General features: G+C 41.7%; 1 protein-coding gene across 2 annotated transcripts in view; it reads left to right on the top strand.

Moving 5' to 3' along the window:
• ap3b1a (adaptor related protein complex 3 subunit beta 1a) overlaps positions 1–22174 on the top strand; it is a 253817-nt gene that overhangs the window by 99855 nt on the left and 131788 nt on the right. For both annotated transcript variants that reach the window (XM_078214962.1, XM_078214963.1), the window contains exons 9-14: positions 2041–2138; positions 3905–3959; positions 4069–4140; positions 6190–6252; positions 7292–7424; positions 21286–21395. In XM_078214962.1, the coding sequence (XP_078071088.1) occupies positions 2041–2138; positions 3905–3959; positions 4069–4140; positions 6190–6252; positions 7292–7424; positions 21286–21395 (531 nt within the window). The remainder of the gene's footprint in view (positions 1–2040; positions 2139–3904; positions 3960–4068; positions 4141–6189; positions 6253–7291; positions 7425–21285; positions 21396–22174) is intronic.

Raw genomic sequence — 22174 nt, 5'->3', positions numbered from 1 at the left:
GGCAGAGTAAGGAAGGGTACAACAGCAAGGTTGTGATGAGCAGAAATTTATGGAGAATGGGAAGGTGGTCATAAGAATTTTAATACCAGAGTCTAAAGGTAAGAAAGGGATGGGTACAGATTTTAACAGAAAACTAACTGAAGTAGAGGTTGGGACAGTAATAACAACCTGCCCTTCCTCGCTAAATCCAGAAACTTATTGTCCTCTGATCAATTTCCTTCAACCCAGTTTTTGTCCTATCCATGTTGCTGAAACTGTCCTGATCATTTACTGTCATCTCCAAAGATGCGCAGGTTAGGTGGATTGGCCATCCTCAATTGCCCCTTAGTCCAGGGAGATTAGTGGGATAAATACATGGGGCCATGTGGAGAGGGCCTGGGTGGGATTGTTGTCAGTGCAGGCTCGATGGGCCGAATGGCCTCCTGCACTGTAGGTTTCTATCTGCTTTGGCTTGAACTGTGATGCCTTATTCCTCCTTTAACCCCCTCTAAAATTTAACATAGCTGACTATGCTCCACTTTTCCACAGTATTCCATACGTGGCTGAACATTGGGGAATTGTTTTCACTTATTTGGTCAAGTCTGTATGCGTTTGCAATCAGATTATTTCTGTGAAGTTTTATCCTCTCACCAATGTATAGTCATTTCACAACTACTGCAAAGCTTCATTTTTGACTCCTCTTATTTGTCCATGTGCTGCCCCTCAGTGCTTTCAATAGGCATTCATCTTGATCTCCATTGGTAAACTGATTACTTTGCACTCCACCTCTTTTCCACTACCCCCAGCTTCATTACAATTCCTACATTGTCTGTCTGATTGTTTGTCTGAAGTTGTTGATGAGCCAGAGTTTTCTCCATTTAATGTTGGCAAGAAGGAAGACAACGTATTCAGCTTCTGTCAAAAACTTGGAAAGATCCTAATCTTCAAACCTACCCTCCTCTGTTGCTTTTCAGATTGAACCCAATGGTGCAGTGTGTTGGTTTTTGAGCTAAGCTTCTAATCTTTTCTCCTATCCACTTCTCCAATATCACCTTTCACCTTGATTGTGTTATCATTGAGAGGCCCATCTTCACCCTTGTCATCTCCAGGTTGAGTGACTGTGGTGCTCCGAGACTGGTTTCTAAAGCTCCATCCTATGTAAACTCTGAACCCATCCAAAACTATGGTTCCCCATTCCACCCCACCCCCTCGCTTTCTGCATTGAATTCAAAATTCTGAACCTGACTTACAAATTCTCAAGTCTTCTGATTTTTGCAATCTCCCTTGTATTATGTGCCGAATCATGTCCTCTGATCTACTCGATCGTGTCATATTCAATTGTTGTAGATCTTTTAGCCGACACTCTGAACCACACTTCAACTCTCTTGTCTGTGCCACTTCACCTTTTCAAAAACCTCCTCTACATCCTTTTTACAAACATGGCTTTCGCTACCTCCATAGCTTTATTGCAAGTGATCAGAATGGTCTTTGAGTGCATGATTAGGTCATTTACATCATCTCACAGTAGAGATAAATCCTTTCCTCATCAAATAATTGGAGAGATTGGGAAAATTGGGTCTGTGTTCCCTAGAGTTTCAAAGAATGAGGGTGAAACTTGCAAAATTCTTACAAGGTGTAACATGGTGAATGCAGAGATGTTTCCCCTGGCTGATGAGTCTAAAATCAGGGGGGCGCATAATCCCAGGATAAGGAGTAGGCCATTTCAGATTTAGGTGTGGAAGGAATTTCTTCTTACACGGGTAGTGAATCTTTGGAATTCTCTTCCACAGAGGCTGTGGAAGCTGAATCATTGAGCATGTTCAAGACAGAAATCGATGGATTTCTGGAGAGTCATGACACCAATGAATATGGAGTTAACGCAGAAAAGTGACGTTCAGCCAGATAGTCGACCACGATCTAATTGAATGACGGGCAGAGCAGGCTTGATGGGCTGAATGGCCCACTCCTGATGCAATGTTCCTATTTAATAACCTGATGTGCACATTTCAAGTTGTTGGTGATGTTTAATAATTGAGCTATAAAGTTCTTTACCTCTTTCAGGTGGTAATGGGGGTTGCTCAGCTTTACTGGCACCTTGCGCCAAAGTCTGAGGTCAACATTGTTGCAAAGTCATTGGTTCGGTTGCTTCGAAGCCACAGGTAAGTTACTTGTTTAAATCTACTTGCAGAACTGCTCTCCTCCTCTAGAGTGTCAAGGGTTCCATTCATTTGAAACTAACAAGGTTGATGCCTCAATACATTGGGAAAGTAGATTGTGTTGGCTTCAGTTTATAAATGTCTGCAGTTTTCAAGATCTGAGCTTTCGGTTTGGGTGTCTTTTTTTCTCGAAAGCTACTCAGGTGTTTAACTCTCCCTCCTCATCTATTTAAAATTGCACAGTTGAGTCACAGTTTGGAAAGTCCCTTGGTTCAATCCCTCATCTTTTCTGAGGTAACTAATCTCAGTTGGATGGAAGCAAAATACTCTATGCTGGAGATCTGAAATGAAAATGAAGTGCTGGAAAAACCCAGCAAGTCTGACAGCATCTTAGGAGAGAGAAACAGAGTTAATATTTTGAATGCAATGTGACTCCTCTTCGGAATCTCAGTTGGAATGGTGGTAAGGTAACGAGTTGGCTCTGGGTTCTACGATTTATCAAAGAGTTGCGCCTCGTGATTGCTATCCAGGGACTTGATCCTAGAAATATCCATCATTGGATGTCAGATAAGGACAGGATCGAGTTAGCGCGCTAAAGCCCCCATTCTTGCTCGAGTGACATTTAAGGTTGGGTTCAGTATAATTAAATATTTTTACTTTGGAGCAACCCTAGTCATTTTAATGTGAGCTGACACTTGGCAATCATTTGGGACTGATTTGTAGAACCAAGACAACCCTCTTCTGTTAGAGTGTGACGCACACTCCTGGACGTTACCTTTGACTAGAAACTTAACTGGACCAGCAAGAGCAAGTCAGAGGCTGGGAATCCTGTGGCGAGTAACTCCCTTCCTGACTCCCTGAAGCCTGTCTGCCATCTATAAGGCACAAGTCAGGAGTGTGATGGAATGCTCTCTCCTTCCCTGGATAAGTGAGTTCCAACAGCACTCAAAAAGCTCGACAACATGCAGGACTCAGCAGCCCACTTGATCAGCAGCCCATCCAACACGTTCGACATCCACTTTCTCTACCACCAGTTCACAATTACAACAGGAGGTATCGTATACAAGATGTCCTGAAGCAATATGCCAAGACTTCTTAGGCAGCACCTTTAAAACCTGCAACCTCTACCAACTAGAAGGATGAGGACAGATGCATGGGAACACCACCATCTGCAAGTTCCCTTTCCAGCCACAAGCTGCCCTGACTCTGAAATACATTGCAGTTCCTTCACTCTTGCTGGGTCAAGATCCTGGAACTCCCTCCCCAATGACATTGTTGGCATACCTATACCAGGTGAACTACAACAGTTCAAGAAGGCTGCTTGTCACCACCTTCTCAAAGACAATTAGGGAAGACCAACAAGGCTGGTCTCATCAACAACACTCACCTATTTAAGAATAAAAATACTGACACTGTTCCTTCTGTGGTTGTGTGGCTCAAGAAGACTCTAGGCTGGTCTGAAATGGCACCTCTCCAGTTAAAATGGATGGAGTATACAAATAGCCATCAGTAATCTGTTACTGAGCAACTGGGGAAAGAAGTGAAAGTGTAAATTACTGTGCCTGCAAGTATTCAAAGGAGGAGCTACTTACAGTTTTCCATGTTCTACTTTACAAGAGAGCTGGGGAACACTGCATTTTAAAGGAGAAATATCTTCCCTCCTCTCCAGGCTTTCTTGAAGTATTTAAATACTCAATTGTGTGAAAGATTTACCCTTGAACAATTACTGTTGTTCAGTAACTCTCCCATTGTTGCTCTTCAATATGCAGGGAAGTGCAATACATTGTTTTGCAGAACATTGCCACAATGACGATACAAAGGAAGGTATGCTTACGTTAGTTTTGATGTAGACAAAATTGTCAATTATGGATACTTTTACATTTTTGCTCTTTAAAAAGACTTTATATAAAAAAGGACAAATCTTCTTCCGCAGGGGATGTTTGAACCATACTTGAAGAGTTTTTATGTTCGATCAACTGATCCAACACAGATAAAAATTTTGAAGGTATAGCACTTTATTTGACTCTGTCTGCCATTATGTCACCTTGCTAAAATATGCAATTAGAATGCAGATACTGTACCACGTACAATAAACCTAATCAGTCAACTGGAAGGAAAACACTGTCGCAGTTGTTTCCTAGCCAGACTTGCAGACATTTTTTTGATGGTGAGACACCATTTGATGTGTAATGTTAAACGGTGAAATTTTACCGGCACGTCTGCCCAAGGTTCGTACAATCCTGCCCGAGGCCAACGGAGAATGCCGTTCTCTGAGTCTCGCCCACCTCTGGAATCGGGGCGAGCCTGCCGGTAAAATTCTGGCCAAAATGTAAATTCAATAGTTCAAAAAATAGCTGTGTGCTGTTATGCAGCATTTGCTGAACCAAGTGCACTTATATCCACACGTCAGTTTTAGCTTGATCTAAAAACAAAAACCTGTTTATTTTTGGCACCGAGCTTATTCAGTTTAGAATCGATCTATAGTTTTGGGTCTTGTATAGTTTTTATACCAAGTACACATTTACCAAACTGCTTCATGCAACACTTTTGACTAGTCGCAAGCAGCATGTAAACTGCCTTCTGGATGGTTCTAGCTGAGTTAGTTTTCCAGTCTGTACTTTTCAACGAGAGCTGCAAATGGAGTTACAATAAGCAGCTGTCAATGCAGACTTAAACAGCTGCTGCTATTTGCTTTAATTCCATTAACTTAGCGACATAAAATGTGAAAGTGAAAAAGGTCAGTGAGCAGCAGATCTACAATCCATATTGTTGAGGATTCGAGGCCACTTCATAATTTCCTGAAGAGCAAAGTTTGCAGAAGCTCCCAAAGCCTATCAAGCACAGTTCACTAGTATTTGTGAATCCTCATATTTTCGTGACTCAAAATAATGAATTTTTTGAAAGTAATACCTAATATTGGCGAGAATATTTCAGGTGTAAAGCTTATTATTATTGTCACAAGTAGGCTAACATTAACCCTGCAATGAAGTTACTGTGAAAATCCCCTAGTCGCCACACTTTGGCGCCTGTTTGGGTACACCTGAGGGAGAATTTAGCATGGCCAATGCACCTAACCAGCACGTCTTTCAGACTGTGGGAGGAAACCGGAGCGCAACCCATGCAGAGACGGGGAGAACGTGCAGACTCCGCACAGACAGTGACCCAAGCCAGGAATTGAACCCAGGTCTCTGGCGCTGTGAGGCAGCAGTGCTAACCGCTGTGCCACTGTGCTGCCCACTCAATCTGGGCTTTGCACAAATGTAAACGTTTTACAACAACCTGCCACTCCAAGAAAGAAACACGCCCCAATAAATTGTGTTTTCAGAACCAGAGTGAGATGCAAGACAGAGTTTTTCTTCATATTTTTTGCCACAATGTTCCTGCCTCTCCTGAAGGTGCTAACCCTTGCTGGTGCATGTTCCTGTGCCTTCCTGTAAAAGTTTGGGGGTGGAACAAATATTTCAACTTGATAATTTTGCCATTGACATTTGTTATGCTTTGGATAAGTTCTGTTGGTAACGAATTTGACTGAAAACTTTCAGTGAATGATCATTTCTATCCATCCTCTTTCCTTGCTAATTGTGACTCCTATATTTATACACATCAACATTTTCTCATTGCAAGGTGAACAGAAGTAGCTAACAGCCATGCATGAGCTGATCTGTTTTAATTGGTACAAAGCATTTTGAATATTCCTTGCCTCCTTTGTATTTATCACCTGCCATCCAGTTTGATGGTAATAGCAAGTTTTGTATTAAAAGCAGTACTGCTCTTGGTTTTTTTTCTGTAATGAACAGCGGGGACCCAGTGCAAGATGCTGGTGACCACTGCTGTCTATCTCCCTCCCCTGATAGGTGGTCTTTTACGAAAATAAGTAAGCCAGTTAAAAGCAGATGCTGAATTTAGTTTGGTTTTCATTTGAAGTTAAATGTTGTGTTTTTTTTTTGTTTTTAACTAGCAGAGTATGTATGATTTTTGCTCTGTGTTTATATGAATGTTTGGCCACAGCTCTTTTTGTCATTCTTTGAGTGAAATATTTTATTTCTGTATACAGCTTGAGATTCTGACAAATCTGACCAGTGAAACCAACATATCTATAGTTCTGCGAGAGTTTCAGGTGGGTCCAATAACAATCACTGCCCGATTTGACTTTTCCATTTCATCGAATTCTTAATATTGCTAAAGTTTTAAAAGTTTAAAGTTAAAGTTTATTTATTCGTCTCACAAGTAGGCTTACATTAACACTGCAGTGAAGTTACTGTCAAAATCTCCTAATCGCCACACTCTGGCAATCGTTCAGGTACACTGAGGGAGAATTTAGCATGGCCAATGCACCTCACCAGCACGTCTTTCAGACTGTGGGAGGAAACCGGAGCGCCCAGAGGAAAACCCACGCAAAGACGGGGAGAACGTGCAGACTCCACACAGTGACCCAATTGAATTGAACCCGGGTCCCTGGCGCTGTGATGCAGCAGTGTTAACCACTGTGCCACTGTACTGCCCCTGCCACTGTGCCACCACAGTTGAGGATATGGGTTGTAAATACGTGTAGAATGCTCACCATTTATTTAACATACTTGAATTCTTACAGTCTGTTTTAAACGGAGCAGTTTGTAACAGTTGCAGGCGAAGAAGTTGATTTTAAAAATATACTTTGTGCCTGTAACGTATCCTGTCTATCCTTGTGCCATTCCCCAATGGATGGTAAAATAAGTGTTCTGTTCTCGCGTTGCTCCTGAAATGGCTAAATAATGGTGTGCAAAGGTTGAGAGTATCCATAACTCTAGAATTCAAGTGTATGGAGTTAAACGAGATTAGGTATCACATCTCCACTCATTACATCCATAGATTTACTGGAGAACAGGAAATTGTAAATGCACCACTGCATCTTGCCACTTGGTGGCAGTGTGTCAATGCATTTCTGCTGTTCGGCTCAGTTATCCACCTATTGGTTATTTTTAATATTTCACAGTCTTTCAGTACCTTACTAAGTTACAGCATCTAAGTTAGTGTACGAAGTTAATAATGGAATAGAGCACTTTTAAACCCTGCACTTAGCAGATAACAGTTTGCTTGTTGTAGGGTATGGGGTGTGGAGTGGTGAACATCAGTCAGAGTAACTTCATTGTCTTTTCCCCATTCCTCCTCTTGCTCAGACCTATGTGAAAAGTCAGGACAAGCAATTTGCTGCAGCCACAATTCAGGCAATTGGAAGATGTGCCACCAATATTTCCGAAGTTACAGATACGTGTCTCAATGGGTTGGTGTATCTGCTGTCGAACAGAGATGGTAAAACATGTTACTTTTTTAAATTGTTTATTGCATGCTTATAGTTTTCTAAGAAAAAACTCTATTTTAAATATACTAATAATTATACATTTTAGAAAGGGAATCTTTTCATTAAAATCAATGAGCTGGACCATTTCCTTGGAAGAATTTTTTGTCCGACAAAGCCAAACTCTGACCTGATACTTTCTGACTGATTTTCAATCGAGTGATTAATCATGTTAGTAAACTGTTCTCTCCAGTTAGGGTAGCTGGTTCTCCTCGGCGCTGAAATGTATCTCGAAGCATGATAACCTAACTCACGGGTTCTAACCTTCAATGATAGATCGTAGAATCCCCACAGTGCAGAAGGAGACCATTTGGCCCATCGTGTCTGCACCGACCACAATCGCACTCGGACCCTATCCCGTAACTGCACATAATTACCCTGCTAAGGGGAAATTTACCGTGGCTAACCCGCACATCTTCAGTGTGTGGGACGGAAACCGGAGCACCCACGCAGATATGGGGAGAACATGCAAACTCCACACAGACAGTGACCCGAGGCCGGAATTGAACCCGGGTCCCTGGCGCTGTAAGGCAGCAGTGCTAACCACTGTGCCACCGTGCCGCCTAAATGAATTGCCTCATCGTTGCATGTATCCATAGGCACAAGTCCAATTTTCAAAAATGCATTCTGATAAATCCTTGAGTGATATGAGACACAATGTAGCTTGTTGAGTTGCTTTATTTTCCACTGAATGTGCAGAATAACAGTTAAATCAAATTTTAACCTTTTTTTAAGTATGATCTTTTTCCCACCTTTTAAAGGAAATATACTGCACAAACACTCCTATTTAGTAGGCTAGATGCAGTATTTTGGTAAGTTCCCCTCTCGTTAATCTGAGATTTCCTAAAAATGCATGTTAGCCTGAAATGGGCCATTCAGCCCAACCAGTCCACATTTATAACCAAAACACACACTTCTGGATAAACTCAGCAATTCTGGCAGCATCTGCAGAGAAAGAAACAGTCAACATTTTAAGTCTGTCTGACTCTTCGGAGCCCATATTTGTGTGTTTACCCACCACATGAGCAAGAGGGCTTAGTGGGAATACTGTCATCTGAAGTTGGGAATGGGTTAATAAACTTCAAAACTCAAAGTGTCAAAGTGACCTCTGTGATATCTAGAGCTTGTATGAGAAGTGCTGTAGAATTCATTGTTTTGGTTAGAATTCATTGTTTTTTACATTCGGACCAGATAAGGGAAAACCTTTGTCTCCTGAATGTATATCAGATTAACTTGTTTGTGCAAAACCTGTGATATTGTTTCAAGGCAATGACGAATGATCGCGGCCTTGGAGATTGCTCATACAGCGGGAATCTGTATACCGAGAGGTATAAAACTCTGTTCTTAACTCATATTTGATGAGAAGGCTGGGGGTCCACTGTTAGGAACCTCACTTCTCCCACAATTGTGAAAATAAACACTGCATTTTGATCTACTAATAGTGTCAGAGGTTTTTTACCTACAACACATCTCAGAAGGTGGTGGGTTTTGGTCCCACACCAAAGACTTAAGCACATAGAATCATAGAAACCCAACGGTACAGAAAGAGGCCATTCGGCCTATCAAGTCTGCACCGATCACAATCCCACCCAGGCCCTACCCCCATATCCCACCCCCTAATCCCTCTAATCTACGCATCCCAGGACACTAAGGGGCAATTTTAACATGGCCAATCAACCTAACCCGCACATCTTTGGACTGTGGGAGGAAACCGGAGCACCCGGAGGAAACCCACGCAGACACGAGGAGAATGTGCAAACTCCACACAGACAGTGACCCAAGCCGGGAATCGAACCCAGGTCCCTGGAGCTGTGAAGCAGCAGTGCTAACCACCGTGCTACCGTGCCACCCAATGGTGTCAGATGTCACATCTGACATCTCAGTGCAGTACTAAGGGAGTACTGCACTTCCAGTGGTGCTGGCATTCAGATGAGAGGTGAAATCAAGGCTCTGTCAGCTCTCTTGGATAGAAATCGAATATCCCATGGCATTATTCAAAGAGCAGCAACGGAGTTCTTCCACCAATATCCTGCCGGTATTTATCCTTTTGCCAGTGTTGCTTAAGCCGATTATCTTGTCCCTTATTTCTTTGCTGTTTCTGGAACCTTATGCGTGAAGTGGCTGCTGTGTTTCCTGCATTACAACAGACTTTACAAAGTGCTTAATTGGTATAAAGCTCTTTGAGACACCCTGGGGTGGCAAAAGGTAATGTATAAAAGGCAAGTTTAGATTGCAATAGCATTTGTTCCCATTTCCTTCGATGTCATCTTCTATCTATGCAAATTAATCCTGAATATTTCTCCCTTAGCCACAAACCTTGGAAATGAATTCCACAGCTCCTCAAAGATGTTTTTCCTGCCTATTGTTTTAAATCCCTTGCATTCCCTTTTTCTTGTCGTCCTCCTCCACCCAATTACTGCACATAATATATTTCCATATACCCTGTCCCATCCTAAAATCCCAATTTTAAATGCTTCCAACATATTGATCTCATTTTTAAAAAACCCAATCTTTTCAAATTTTCCTTTTTGTTTGTATTTCCTTTCCAGCAGATGTTGCATCTTTAAAGCCTCAATATTTTACCTGTAAACGTGGAATTCAATACTACAAATAGTTCTCTAACTGAGGTTTTATATTGGCACATCAATACTACTTGGCCTTTGCATTCTAAACTCCTTGTATAAAATATAGAAATCCATTAGCTTTCTTTAAAATCTGATTCAGCTGAGGTGCTGCCTTGAGTGACGTGTGAATCTGTAACCCCAAGTCCCTCAACTCTGCCACTGCACTAAGAAAATTATTATTCCCTCGATCTTTTGTATAGCATTCTTTCTGCCTCAATCAGAAACTGGTCCAAAAGATGCAACAAATTCATGAGCAGGAGGTTTGTTCCATAGATCTACCCATGAGCAGAAACTTCTGACATTTAACTTCATCCTAAACTTGTGCAGTTATCTCAGTTGGATGCATTAATTTGTGTGAATGCAATTTTGATCCTTCGTTATTTTAAGCATCCAAACCAGAGTTTTCTCCAGCACTCATAAATTGTAAACGCACCTGGGTAACTGAGGTGGAAATCATTCTTGTGGGCCTCCTCTCAACCTATTCCAGTTGTTCCACAACCAAAAGTGATTTACCAGAAATATGACGACGAGCAATTTGTCTTTCGAATACGAAGAGAAACTACCTCCCACGTGAGGTAAATTGGATTTTTTTTTTTAAGAATATGTATTGGTGTGTTACGATGCAGCATACAACGGAGGGACTTGCAAAGCTGCCCGGCGAAGACTTGCAGCCACACCCTCACCCTCATTGCCATGCATCTCTTGACCAATGCGTAGTCTGCCAACTCACCAAGGGTGTGTAAAAGGAGCAACTGGGATCTGTCCCCTGATTTGGATTCCCCATGTGTTGTCTTGATAGAACAGAGTATTGAAGGATTTTCTCAGAAGAGGATGGATTGAAAAACTGGCCCATTGCAGTAATATCTGTGCCCTTGCGGTGGAGATCAAACAGCCCAAGCCAAGCTGTGGGAGTAGCTAGCTTTCATTTCCTTTTTTAAATTGGGGAATTGTGCACAATGCAGGGAAATCTGAAAGCACAGTGGAGGATTTCATAAATTATTTCAACAAAATATATATGCACAGCTTGTAAAATATCTGACCCCAAAAATGACATTATCCTTATTTATACCATATGTATTGTTTTAAATGCAGGTCTGATGGAGCAGAAAATTACAGACCATTCAGTCCTGCAGCAAAATAACTAAACTAGGGTAGTTTTGTCATTTGCTCCTTGGACTGCATCACAAAGGCAAGTCTTGGGGATTAATCTAAAGCTTAATTAAACCGTTAGATATTCCCTAATACTTCAGTCTTTTCTAGGCTTCACACCAATCCCTAGTGGTAGTGATTTCTTTCAGCTTATGAAGGTCACTAAGAAAATCTGATGGGTTGAATAGACAATATTCCGCTACTGAAAAGTGATATTAGTGCTTTTTAATGACGACCTGCTATTTTATGAAGCCTACAGCTAAACACTGCTACTTTTCAACCATCATGCACTAATTGAAATTATAAGGGTAGTATACTATAGGAGCTTAAACATATTGTCAGCATTTGTGTGATGAGTGGTTGCTTTTCTGTTAAATTAAGAACTTCCCATATGATTCGTATCATGAAATGTTTCTTAACAATCAACCGAGTGCTGGGAGGAGTTTTCCAAATATCACACTCCAGATTTAACAGCAGAGAAAACTGGTATAGCTTGAAAAATTAGAGCTTGTACAGAACATTTGAACTAAAATTCTGTTCTAGGGTTTGACGGCATAAAGTGGATGTTGAATAAGTAATGGGCCACGACAGTCCCGTTCTCATTTGCTAAAGGCTAGATCAAGGCCAGCAATTTCTGTCCATTCCTAATTGCCCTTGAGAAGATGGTAGTGAACTCCTATTTGAATGCAACTGGATTGCTTGTTTTCAGAGGATAGTTAAGAATCAACTACATTGCTGTGGTCTTGGTGTCATGCACCTACTGGACAAGGAAAGGACAGTAGATCTCCCGCCTTTTTCACAGTAACTTCATTGCAGTGTTAATGTAAGTCTACTTGTGACAATAAATAAACTTTAAAGGACAACAGTGTGTAACATTGGGTTTTTAAACAATAGTCCGGTCATTTCATATTCACCAATACTAGCTTTTCACTCCAGGTTTATTTGGAAACTAGAAGCAGGAAGAGGCCATTCGGCCCTTCGAGCCTGCTCTGCCATTCATTATGATCATAGCTGATCATCAAATTCAGTATCCTGATCTCCCCCTCCTTCCCACCATATCCCTTGATCCCTCTAGCCCAAAGAGCTATAGAAACACAGAAATATTTACAGAAACATAGATAATTGTATTTAAATTCCCTGACTGCTGTTCTGGGATTTGACCTCCTGTCCAGTTCAGTGACACTGTACCACCTAAAGCAAGTGCTTTGGAAATTTTCTTTTCTATTTCTGTACTGTGCTTGCAATGGACATGACAATGACCAGGTCACATTTTACCAATCACCTACTTAACTTGAGGTGATCTCTCATTTCCCTTTTTCAGCAGTGGCTCAGTCAGTGGCATGCCCCTGATTCCATGTTCAAGTCCCACTCCAGGATTTGAGTACAAAAATCACACCTGACAGTCCATTGCAGCACTGAAGGAGAGCTATACTGTCAGAAGTGCTCATTTTCACTTGAAACATTAAAGTGAAACCTCCTTGGCTTTCTCAGGCAGCCGTAAAAGACCCCGTGGCGTTATTTTGAAGAGCAGGACAGTTATTCCTGATGCCTTGATAATATTTATCCCCTAATCAATGTCACAAAAACAGATTATCTGGTCAGTAGTGCATTGCTGTTTGTGGGAGCTTTCTGTGCATAAAGTGCTGCATTTCCTGCAATGCAGCTGTGACTCCACTTAAAAAGTAGTGCAAAAGCACCTTGAGAAGTCTGTGATCATGAGGAGCTATATAAATTAAGTTAATCTTTTCTTGAACTGCTGTATTCCTTGTAATGATGTGACCACAATGACCTTCTCTCCATCGTAAGGTCAGAAGTGGGGATGTTCACTGTTGTTCAGCATCATTCATGACAACTCATACTGAAGCAGTCCATGTCCAATTGCAACAAGATCTGGACAATATCCAGACTTGGGCTGACAAGTGGCAAGTAACATTCATGCCGCACAAGTACCAGGCAATGTCTATCTCCAACAAGAGAAATTTTAACCATCCTTGGCATTCAGTTGCATTGCTGTTGCTGAATTCTCCACTATCAACACTATTGTTACCATTGGCTAGAAACTCAACTGAATTAGCCATATAAACACTGGCTTTATGAGCAGGTTAGAGGCTAAAAGTCCGACAAGGCACAAGTCCGGAGTGTGATGGAATACTCTTAACCTGCCTGGATGAGTGCAGCTCCAAAAATATTCAGAAAGCTTGACATCATCCAGGGGACAGCCTGTTTGATTAGCACCTCCTCCACAAACATTCACTCCCACCACCACCAACGCACAGTGGCAGCAGTGTGTACCATCTACAAGATGTACTTCAGGAACTCACCAAGCTTCCTTAGACAACACCTTCCAAACCTAAGACCGCCACCATGTGGAAGAATAAGGGCAGCATGCATTGGGAACGCCACCCTCTCCAAATCCCACACCATCCTGACTTGGAAATATATTGCCATTCCTTTACTGTCGCTGGGTCAAAATCCTCCAACTCCCTCCCTAACAACACTCTGGATGCACCTGTACCGCTTGGACTGCAGAGGTTCAAGAAGGCAGCTCACCATCACTTTCTCAGTGCATTTAGGGATGGGCAATAAATGCTGGCCTCATCTTCGCGCCCACATCCCATGAATGAATTTTTAAAAAACTCCTGCCTTGAATGTTGAACAAAGTGTAAAGGCTGAAGGATTAGGAGGCAAACTGCTTATTACAAAGGTTTTTGCTGGTGTTGATAAGCAGCTGGTCAATTGTGACCCATAAGATACTAATTGTGGGGCACATGGTGTAATTGAAAGTGAATGGGGACAAGACATTGCTTTCTTTAATTCAAGCTGCCCATTATGTGGCACTTGAGTAGCATGTCACTCCTCAGCCCAAGTTGGTTATTATCCAGTGATGCTGCATGTTGTTAAGGGCTACTTCATTCTCAGAAGAGTTGTGAATGGAGCAAAACACTGTGGTATTATCATCAAATAGCCCCAATCCATGACTCATAATGGAAGCAAAATCTTTGAAGCAGCTGATGATGGATTGGCTGAACTCTCTTTCTGATAACTTGCTTCTGAAACTTCTGCAATTAAAATGGCCTATTTCCTAGATTCCACGCTCTTAAAATATTTTTCTAACACTGATTGTTGTACAGTTTTGTGTCTACATGTAGACCATAGTTCCTCAAAATATATCCCTCCTTACACAACCTACACTTCGCTTCCGATTTCAAGTGATATGACCTCATGGATAGATTAGGATGCCATATAATTTGCCAGTGCCATCACCAGTATCGACATTAATCCCCACTTGCCCTTGACAAATCTCCAGCCTTTTAGCTTAGCCTCAAATTCTTGTCACTCTGCAAATTATTTTGCAACAACGTTCCCCTGTAAGAGCAACTCAGAATTGTTACAGCACGGTAGCACAGTGGTTGGGGCGGCACGGTAGCACAGTGGTTAGCACTGCTGCTTCACAGCTCCAGGGACCTGGGTTCGATTCCCAGCTTGGGTCACTGTCTGTGTGGAGTTTGCACATTCTCCTCGTGTCTGCGTGGGTTTCCTCCGGGTGCTCCGGTTTCCTCCCACAGTCCAAAGATGTGCGGGTTAGGTTGATTGGCCATGCTAAAATTGCCCTTAGTGTCCTGGGATGTGTAGGTTAGAGGGATTAGCGGGTAAAATATGAAGGGATATTGGGGGTAGGGCCTGGGTGGGATTGTGGTCTGTGCAGACTCGATGGGCCGAATGGCCTCTTTCTGTACTGTCGGGATTCTAAGATTCATAATGAGGCCATTCGACCTGTCATGTCCGTGCTGGCTGTCTGAAGGAGAAATCCAAGTATCCTGTCTCCTCCCCAAAACCCTGTACATTCTTCTTTTTCTAATAATCTAATTCCCTCCTGAATGACCCCATCTCCACCATACTCGCAGGCAGCACATTCCAGATTTTAACCTGTGTAAAAACTTCTCTTCATGTCTTCGGAGCTGCTTTTGCCAAGTACCTTAAATCTTAAAAGTACTCTTATTTGAAATTCACTATCAGTTCACTTGATGCTGTCTTTGATCAACTACTAGCCACCGAATTGCCCTTTTTGTTTTTCCTCCACCACTTCCCCATGCAAAGTTATCATTGCGTCCCTTTAGGACACTGACCCACTCTCTTTCAAATTCATCACTTCTTAAAATATCCCGCTCTTGATCTATCCTCTCCAATTATCACACCTTTTCAGTGCTGTCTATCCTTTTCAGAGTCGTTGAACATGCTCGCAGCACCATGGTTTGAATCCATTTTAATCAGGTTTCCACTTCAGTCAAGTCTAGGTTGCCCAATGCCTTCTGTGATTGCCACCACAAGGTATAATCCCCCTTTGTCACCCTTGGTCGCCATGGTGTTGGACACAGTCAGCCTTATCATCCTTTTATATCTCCTCAATCAAACTGTCTTTGTCCTTCCATTCTTCTTGTCCCAACATGACCGCTTTACCTCCAACAATAGCTTGTACCATATTTCCCTTAAATTGGACATCAGGAAGAGTAAAACCCCCAGCAAAAACTTTGCTCCTTTCCTGCTAATTCTGTCCCCCTTTAGGCTGAAGCAGATGGTTGGCAACCTCATGTTTCATTGATTCAGAGCTGAGTTTCAATCCCCAACTTTTAAATATCATTTCTACCAATTAGTTCCACTTGTGTAACGTCTCTCTCACTTCTCTTTACTTCACTCTTCTCTGTCGAAACATTTTCCTCCATTTCATCCACTCCAGACTAGATTTCTTTAACATACTTCACGTCTCTACTTTCTCAGGAGGCAAAGGAAATTAGTCATGTCCACCGGGACATCACCAACTTTTACAGATACACCATAGAAAGTATCCTTTCTGGTTGTACCACAGCTTGGTGTGGCTCGTGCTCTGCCCAAGACTGCAAGAAACTACAAAGTGTCATGAGCGAAGCCCAGTCCATCACTCAAACCAGCCTCCCACCCATGGACTCTGTCTACACTTCCTGCTGCCTCAGAAAAGCAGCCAGCATAATCAAGGACCCCACGCACCCCGGACATACTCTCTTCCACCTTCTTCCGTTGGGGAAAAAGATACAAAAGCCTGAGATTGCATACCAACCAACTCAAGTACAGCTTCTTCCCTGCTGCTATCAGACTTTTGAATGGACCTACCTCGCATTATGTTGATCTTTCTCTGCACCCTAGCTATGACTGTAACACTAGATTTTGCACTCTCTCCTTTCCTTCTCTATGCATGGTATGCTTTGCCTGTATAGTGTGCAAGAAAAATTCTTTTCACTGTATACTAATACATGTGACAAATTAAATCGGTCTCTGACCTGTAGCCTCCAAAGACCCAGTCTTGTTCAAAGCTCCATTAGCCACATCCTGTCCCACTTAGCCATCATTCTGTTCTTGTTGCCTAATGTAGGAAATCCTGACCACCAACATATCAAACGTATGATACTCTCTTTTGTTTAAGAATCTATTCGAAGTCTTGACCAACTCTATTTCAAAAATCTTCAGTCTTTTTCTCCACATCTTTTGATGTTTAATGTCACATTTTGACCCCAAGGTCAGCTTCCTCTTTCACATTCATACCGTCACTGAGACAACCTATTTCCATCTCCATAACATTGCTCAACTTCGCTCCTGGTTCAGTTGATCTGCTGCTCAACATAAATGCGCTCATTCATGTCTACATTATCTCTGGACTTGAATAATCCAATAAACTCCTAGCCACATTTAACCTTCATAAATGTGAGGCCATTCAAATCTCTGCTGTCCTTGTCTTAACTTATGCCAAGTCCCATTACCCTATTCCTATGCCTTGCTAGCCTACATTGGCTCTCCGAACAAGTGAAGGTTTATCACTGGAGTATTCATTCATCCAGAAACTCAGCTAATGTTCTGGGGACCTGGGTTCGAATCCTGCCACAGCAGATGGTGGCATTTGAATTCAATAAAAGAAATTTGGAATTAAGAATCTACGGATGACCATGAAACCATTGCCAATTGTGGGGAAAAGTCCATCTGGGTCTAATATCCTTTAGGGAAGGAAATCTGGCCCAGCTTCAGAGCCACAGCAATATGGTTGATTCTCAATTGCCCTCGGGCAACTAGGGATGGGCAATAAATGCTGGCCAGCCAGTGACACCCATGTCCCATGAGTGAATTTAAAAACTTTCAAATCCTACTGTGGCTTCACTCTTCCCTCTCTCTCTAACCCATCCAGCCCTCAACCCTCTGAACTTCTTTAATTCTGGTCCTTTAGTGTCACTGATTTAAATTCCCTATCATTGGTGGCCGCACCTTCAGTAGCCTACCCTCTAAACTCTGGAATAATTTCCTTTATCTCTTCTTTCTCTACCTTTCCTTAGAACCTACCTCTTTCACCAAGCTTTGAGTCATCTAACAAAATATCTCCTTAAGTGGCTCAATGTCATATCTTGTTTTATGACGCATCTGTGAAGTGCCTTGGAACGCTTTATTAGTTTAACGGTGCTATATAAATACCAGTTGTTGTGCCCCCTGTGCATCTTACTCTTGTTCCATGTTTTGTGGCAAAGCTTCCAAACTCCCTGCCTTACTCTTGAGCCGCTGTCTAAGCCTTTCATTTTTCCTTTCCCGTCGCTTTAAAAATCTACTTGAACTCCACTTTTGAGCAAGTATATTAAAAAGTCATTTACAGGATGTGGGCACTGTTGGCTAGGGAAGCATTTATTGCCCATCCCTAATTGCCCTTGAGAAGGTGACGGTGAGCTGCCGCCTTGAACTGCTGCAGTCCCTGAGGTGTAAGTACACTCAATGCACTCACAGTGCTGTTAGGGAAGAAGTTCCAAGATTTTGACCTCGTGACCGTGAAGGAACGATGATATAGTTCCAGGTCAGGATGGCGAGTGACTTGGAGGGGAACTTGCAGGTGGTGGTGTTCTGACATATCTGTTGCCCTTGTCCTTCTAGATGGTAGCAGTCATGCATTTGGAAGCTGCTAGCTGAGCCTTGGTGAGTTCCTGCAGTGCATCTTGTGGATGGTACACACTGCTGCCACTGTTAGTCAGTGGTGGAGGGAGTAAATGTTTGTTGAAGGGATAGCAATGAAGTGGGCTGTTGTGCCCTGAATGGTGTCAAGCTTCTTGAATGCTGTTGGAGCTGCACTCATCCAGGCAAATGGAGAATATTCCATCACACTCCTGACTTTTGCCTTGTAGATAGCGGACAGGCTTTGGGGAGTCGAGAGGTGAGGTACTCACTGCAGGATTCCCAGCCGTTGACCTGCTATTGTAGCCTCAGGATTTATAAGAGTAGTCCAGTTGAGTTCCTGGTCAATGGTAATTCCCAGGATGTTGTTAGTTGGAAATTTGGCAATGGTAATGCTATTGAATGTTAAGAGGCAATGGTTAAATTCTCTGTTAATGGAATAGATCATTACCTGGCACTTGGGTGGCATAAATGTCAGCCATGTCCTGGATATTGTCCAGGTCTTGTTTCATTTGGATATGGACTGCTTCAGTATGTGAGGAGTTGTGAATGGTGCTGAACATTGTGCAGTTGTTGGTGAACATCCCCACTTCTGACCTTATGATGGAAGGTACGACATTGATGGAGCAGCTGAAGATGGTTGACAATAGGACACTACTCTCAATCAGGTTTTAACTCTCTCATGAAAGCTCAGCTCATGCTCTTTTCTACCGAAGTAAGAACCTTGGATGTTTTTCTACTGTGGATACAGATTCAATAGCAGCCTGAATAGATGAATACTTTAAGGAAAAAGGGAATTGCAGGGTTATGGAGTGGAAGTCACTGGATTGCCTGTCAAAGGAGCCAGCGTAGTTTCAATGGATCAAATGATGGCCACCTGAACCATTTTATGATTGTCACCAATTCTGATATTGAAATGTTCTGATTTTTAGTATTTTATGAAAGTAAAGTCCTTGAGCATGTTTTCTCCCAGAACCCCCCATCTTTCCCATCGTTCCCTATCTGGAGCATTGAAATAGCCATAACCAAATTCACAAACTGTATTTGTGTTGCGTATTAAGCCTCCTTATTGACTTCAATCTCTCTGCAGCTTGTGCTACAGTTTGAGCACACCATTCATCATCACTTGTCATGCTTGTTTGGTGACATGACCCGCACATGGTCACTTGTTATCCAATCTTAGATAAAGTTTCTGTACCAGTAGCCTATTCTTCCTCATCCCCAGGCTGCTCCTGAGCAACAGCAACATTAGATGTCTTTCACTTGGATTCTGTTAACAGCTAGTCCTATCTCTTCCATTTCTGTCAAACCCTCCACTACTTGTGTGCTGTAACACTATTTGTTTAGCATCCACATTTGGATGGGCTGCACTTTTCCCCAACTAAACATTAAGATGACTAAAAATATTGTTTCTCATCCATATCCCAAGCTCCACATTAACTACATCCCACCCCTCCGCCATTGCTAGACTGTTCATAATTTTAACATTGTATTTGACCTCCAACTGATTACATGGCGCTCGATGCTCTCCATCACAGAATGTTGACTTTTGCTTTTAATGTCACCCATCTCTCGACCAGAATTTTCCAGTGACTATTTCTCTCCCTCTTGAAGAATCTTCCCTTAAAACCCATTCTTACCATGATTTTCATAATTTCTCCTTACGTTTCATTCTTTGATTTAGGATCAGTGATGCAGCACAGAAGGATGTCATTCAGCCCATTGTACCTGTCTACCTCTTTGATTCGATTAACCCCATTGCTTTTTGCCCTATTGCTCTATATTTTTTTCCCTTTCCAGGAGTTGTCTAATTCCCTTTTGAATGTTATCAAATTTGTTTCCACCACTCCTTCGTACATTGCTTTCCAGATCACAACTTGCTGGATATAAAAAACAAAGAGTTTTAACACCACCAGGTTAAAGTCCAACAGGTTTATTTGGTAGCAAATACCATTAGCTTTCGGAGCGCTGCTCCTTCGTCAGATGGAGTGGAATTTCGGAGCAGCACTCCGAAAGCTAATGGTATTTGCTACCAAATAAACCTGTTGGACTTTAACCTGGTGTTGTTAAAACTCTTACTGTGTTCACCCCAGTCCAACGCCGGCATCTCCACATTATAAAAAACGAACCCAGAGTCCTTGTGTTGCCTCCGGATCTTTTGTCAATCACTAATCCCTGTTGTCTGGTTACCAACTCTTCTGTCACTGGAAACCATGTCTCCTTATTCATTCAAATAGGGCCCCATTTTTCCTTGCAGCAATTGTCCTTCTCAAAAGTGATTAATGCAAGTTATTGTACATTAGTTTCTCAGTGTTCCACCCAATATGTTGCTTTTGCTCTTAATACATTGAACGTCATCTTTTGTTTCAAATGGTCCATCACACTTGATTGCTGCAAGATGTATGGTGTAACCACGCCAAGCTCTTAGTCAATTTTTCCACAGGTAGGTAAATATTTAGAAAAGTGAGCCAAGTACTATTGCATTGGTATCACTTTTAGTATAAGTACAGCAGGTGCAAGATAAGCTTTTAAAATCCTTTGTTTCCAGTAACAGAAAACTTTTTTAGCTCCAGAAATTTCACTGCTTTAACCAAACAAAAGCTTGTGTAAATTTGTAAGTGCATCCTCTTCTTTCCTGAATGTGAGATTAAATTATTGCTCTATCTTATTTGCTTGTTCTGGTGCAAGCATTGAACAGGCATTCAGATATGAACAGTCTACAATGACGCAACAAAAATCCAATATATGAACAGGCCATTTTGCCAACTTAAGCTCACCCCTTGAGCAAAGTAACTCTTCTAGCTTCAGATCAATTATGAATTTATTTTCCTTGGTGGTTTTTGTTCCTGATTAAGTATCATATGCAGATTTTAAAATTTGCTGTAAATTATTTGAAAATGAATTGTGGCAATAAATGCTATAATTTTTGCATTATAAATTGCAGCTATACTGGTCGTCCAATTGCATCTCATCCCACCTCGAGCAAAAATGTGAACGATCGCAAGCAATTTAGGAGGTCTTGTGATAGTGAATTGGGCACTGATTTTATTGAAGCCTGGTTTTATGTCAATTACTTTTCGTTCCACAGAAAATGTTGTTGCAGAAAGTGTAGTCGTCATTAAGAAACTACTCCAGACGCAACCATCACAGCACAGCGAAATTATCAAACATATGGCCAAGCTTCTCGGCAATATTACAGTAAGTATAAATTAAACAGTAATGTCAAAGGAGAACAGATGTGTTCATTTTAGCTGCTAATAACTTGAGAGTTCTCATGAATATTGTTTTTTATCGCTGACTTATTATGATGCGTTCCCCCACTTATGCACCTTTGGCAATCTGATGACATCTTTGAAATGTTTTCCTGATCATAAACTGAACAGATTTCAATGTATTGTAACATATGTTATTAATTCAGATGTATGCTATATCCTGGTGTTGCCAGTGCTTGTGATTTTATTCATGGTTTATTGATTTTTGTATTTTTGTCTTAATGCATGTGATTGATTCATGGGGGTCACAGTCAAAGAGAATCTCATCCCAATTTCCTCTCATCCTAGTGATTCATATACTTCAACACAAGTACAAAATCAAAAAAATGCAAGTGTTGACAATTGAGTGTTTTTTTGTGTTTGTTGTAATGCTCTAATATCAAACTGCATTGAATATATGAAAAACTGAAGAAAGGATCCAATACCTCCCGAGACTCGGAAGGAAATGAGTTGCATTGGTCCATGGAACTGGGATAGGTTGTATATGCAAGCTGACAAACTGCCATTGAACCATCCACTCTGATCTTCTCCTTCAGCCCCACCCCCATGTAAATGGTGTAATCTGTTCTATTTATTCATTAAAAACATTAGTCAATGTATTTTGATCATCTAAACTCAACACCTCCAGACTCTTCTCTTCCCAAGTGTAACATCCAATTCAATCACATTTTGTCATGTGTCCATTATTTTTGTCTGTGTTGTCCG

Source organism: Mustelus asterias, chromosome 6, assembly GCF_964213995.1.
Source record: "Mustelus asterias chromosome 6, sMusAst1.hap1.1, whole genome shotgun sequence".
Classification (NCBI taxonomy): Eukaryota; Metazoa; Chordata; class Chondrichthyes; order Carcharhiniformes; family Triakidae; genus Mustelus; species Mustelus asterias.
The sequence above is the reverse complement of the archived record's forward strand: the minus strand, read 5'-3'. Positions and strand labels throughout refer to the sequence as shown.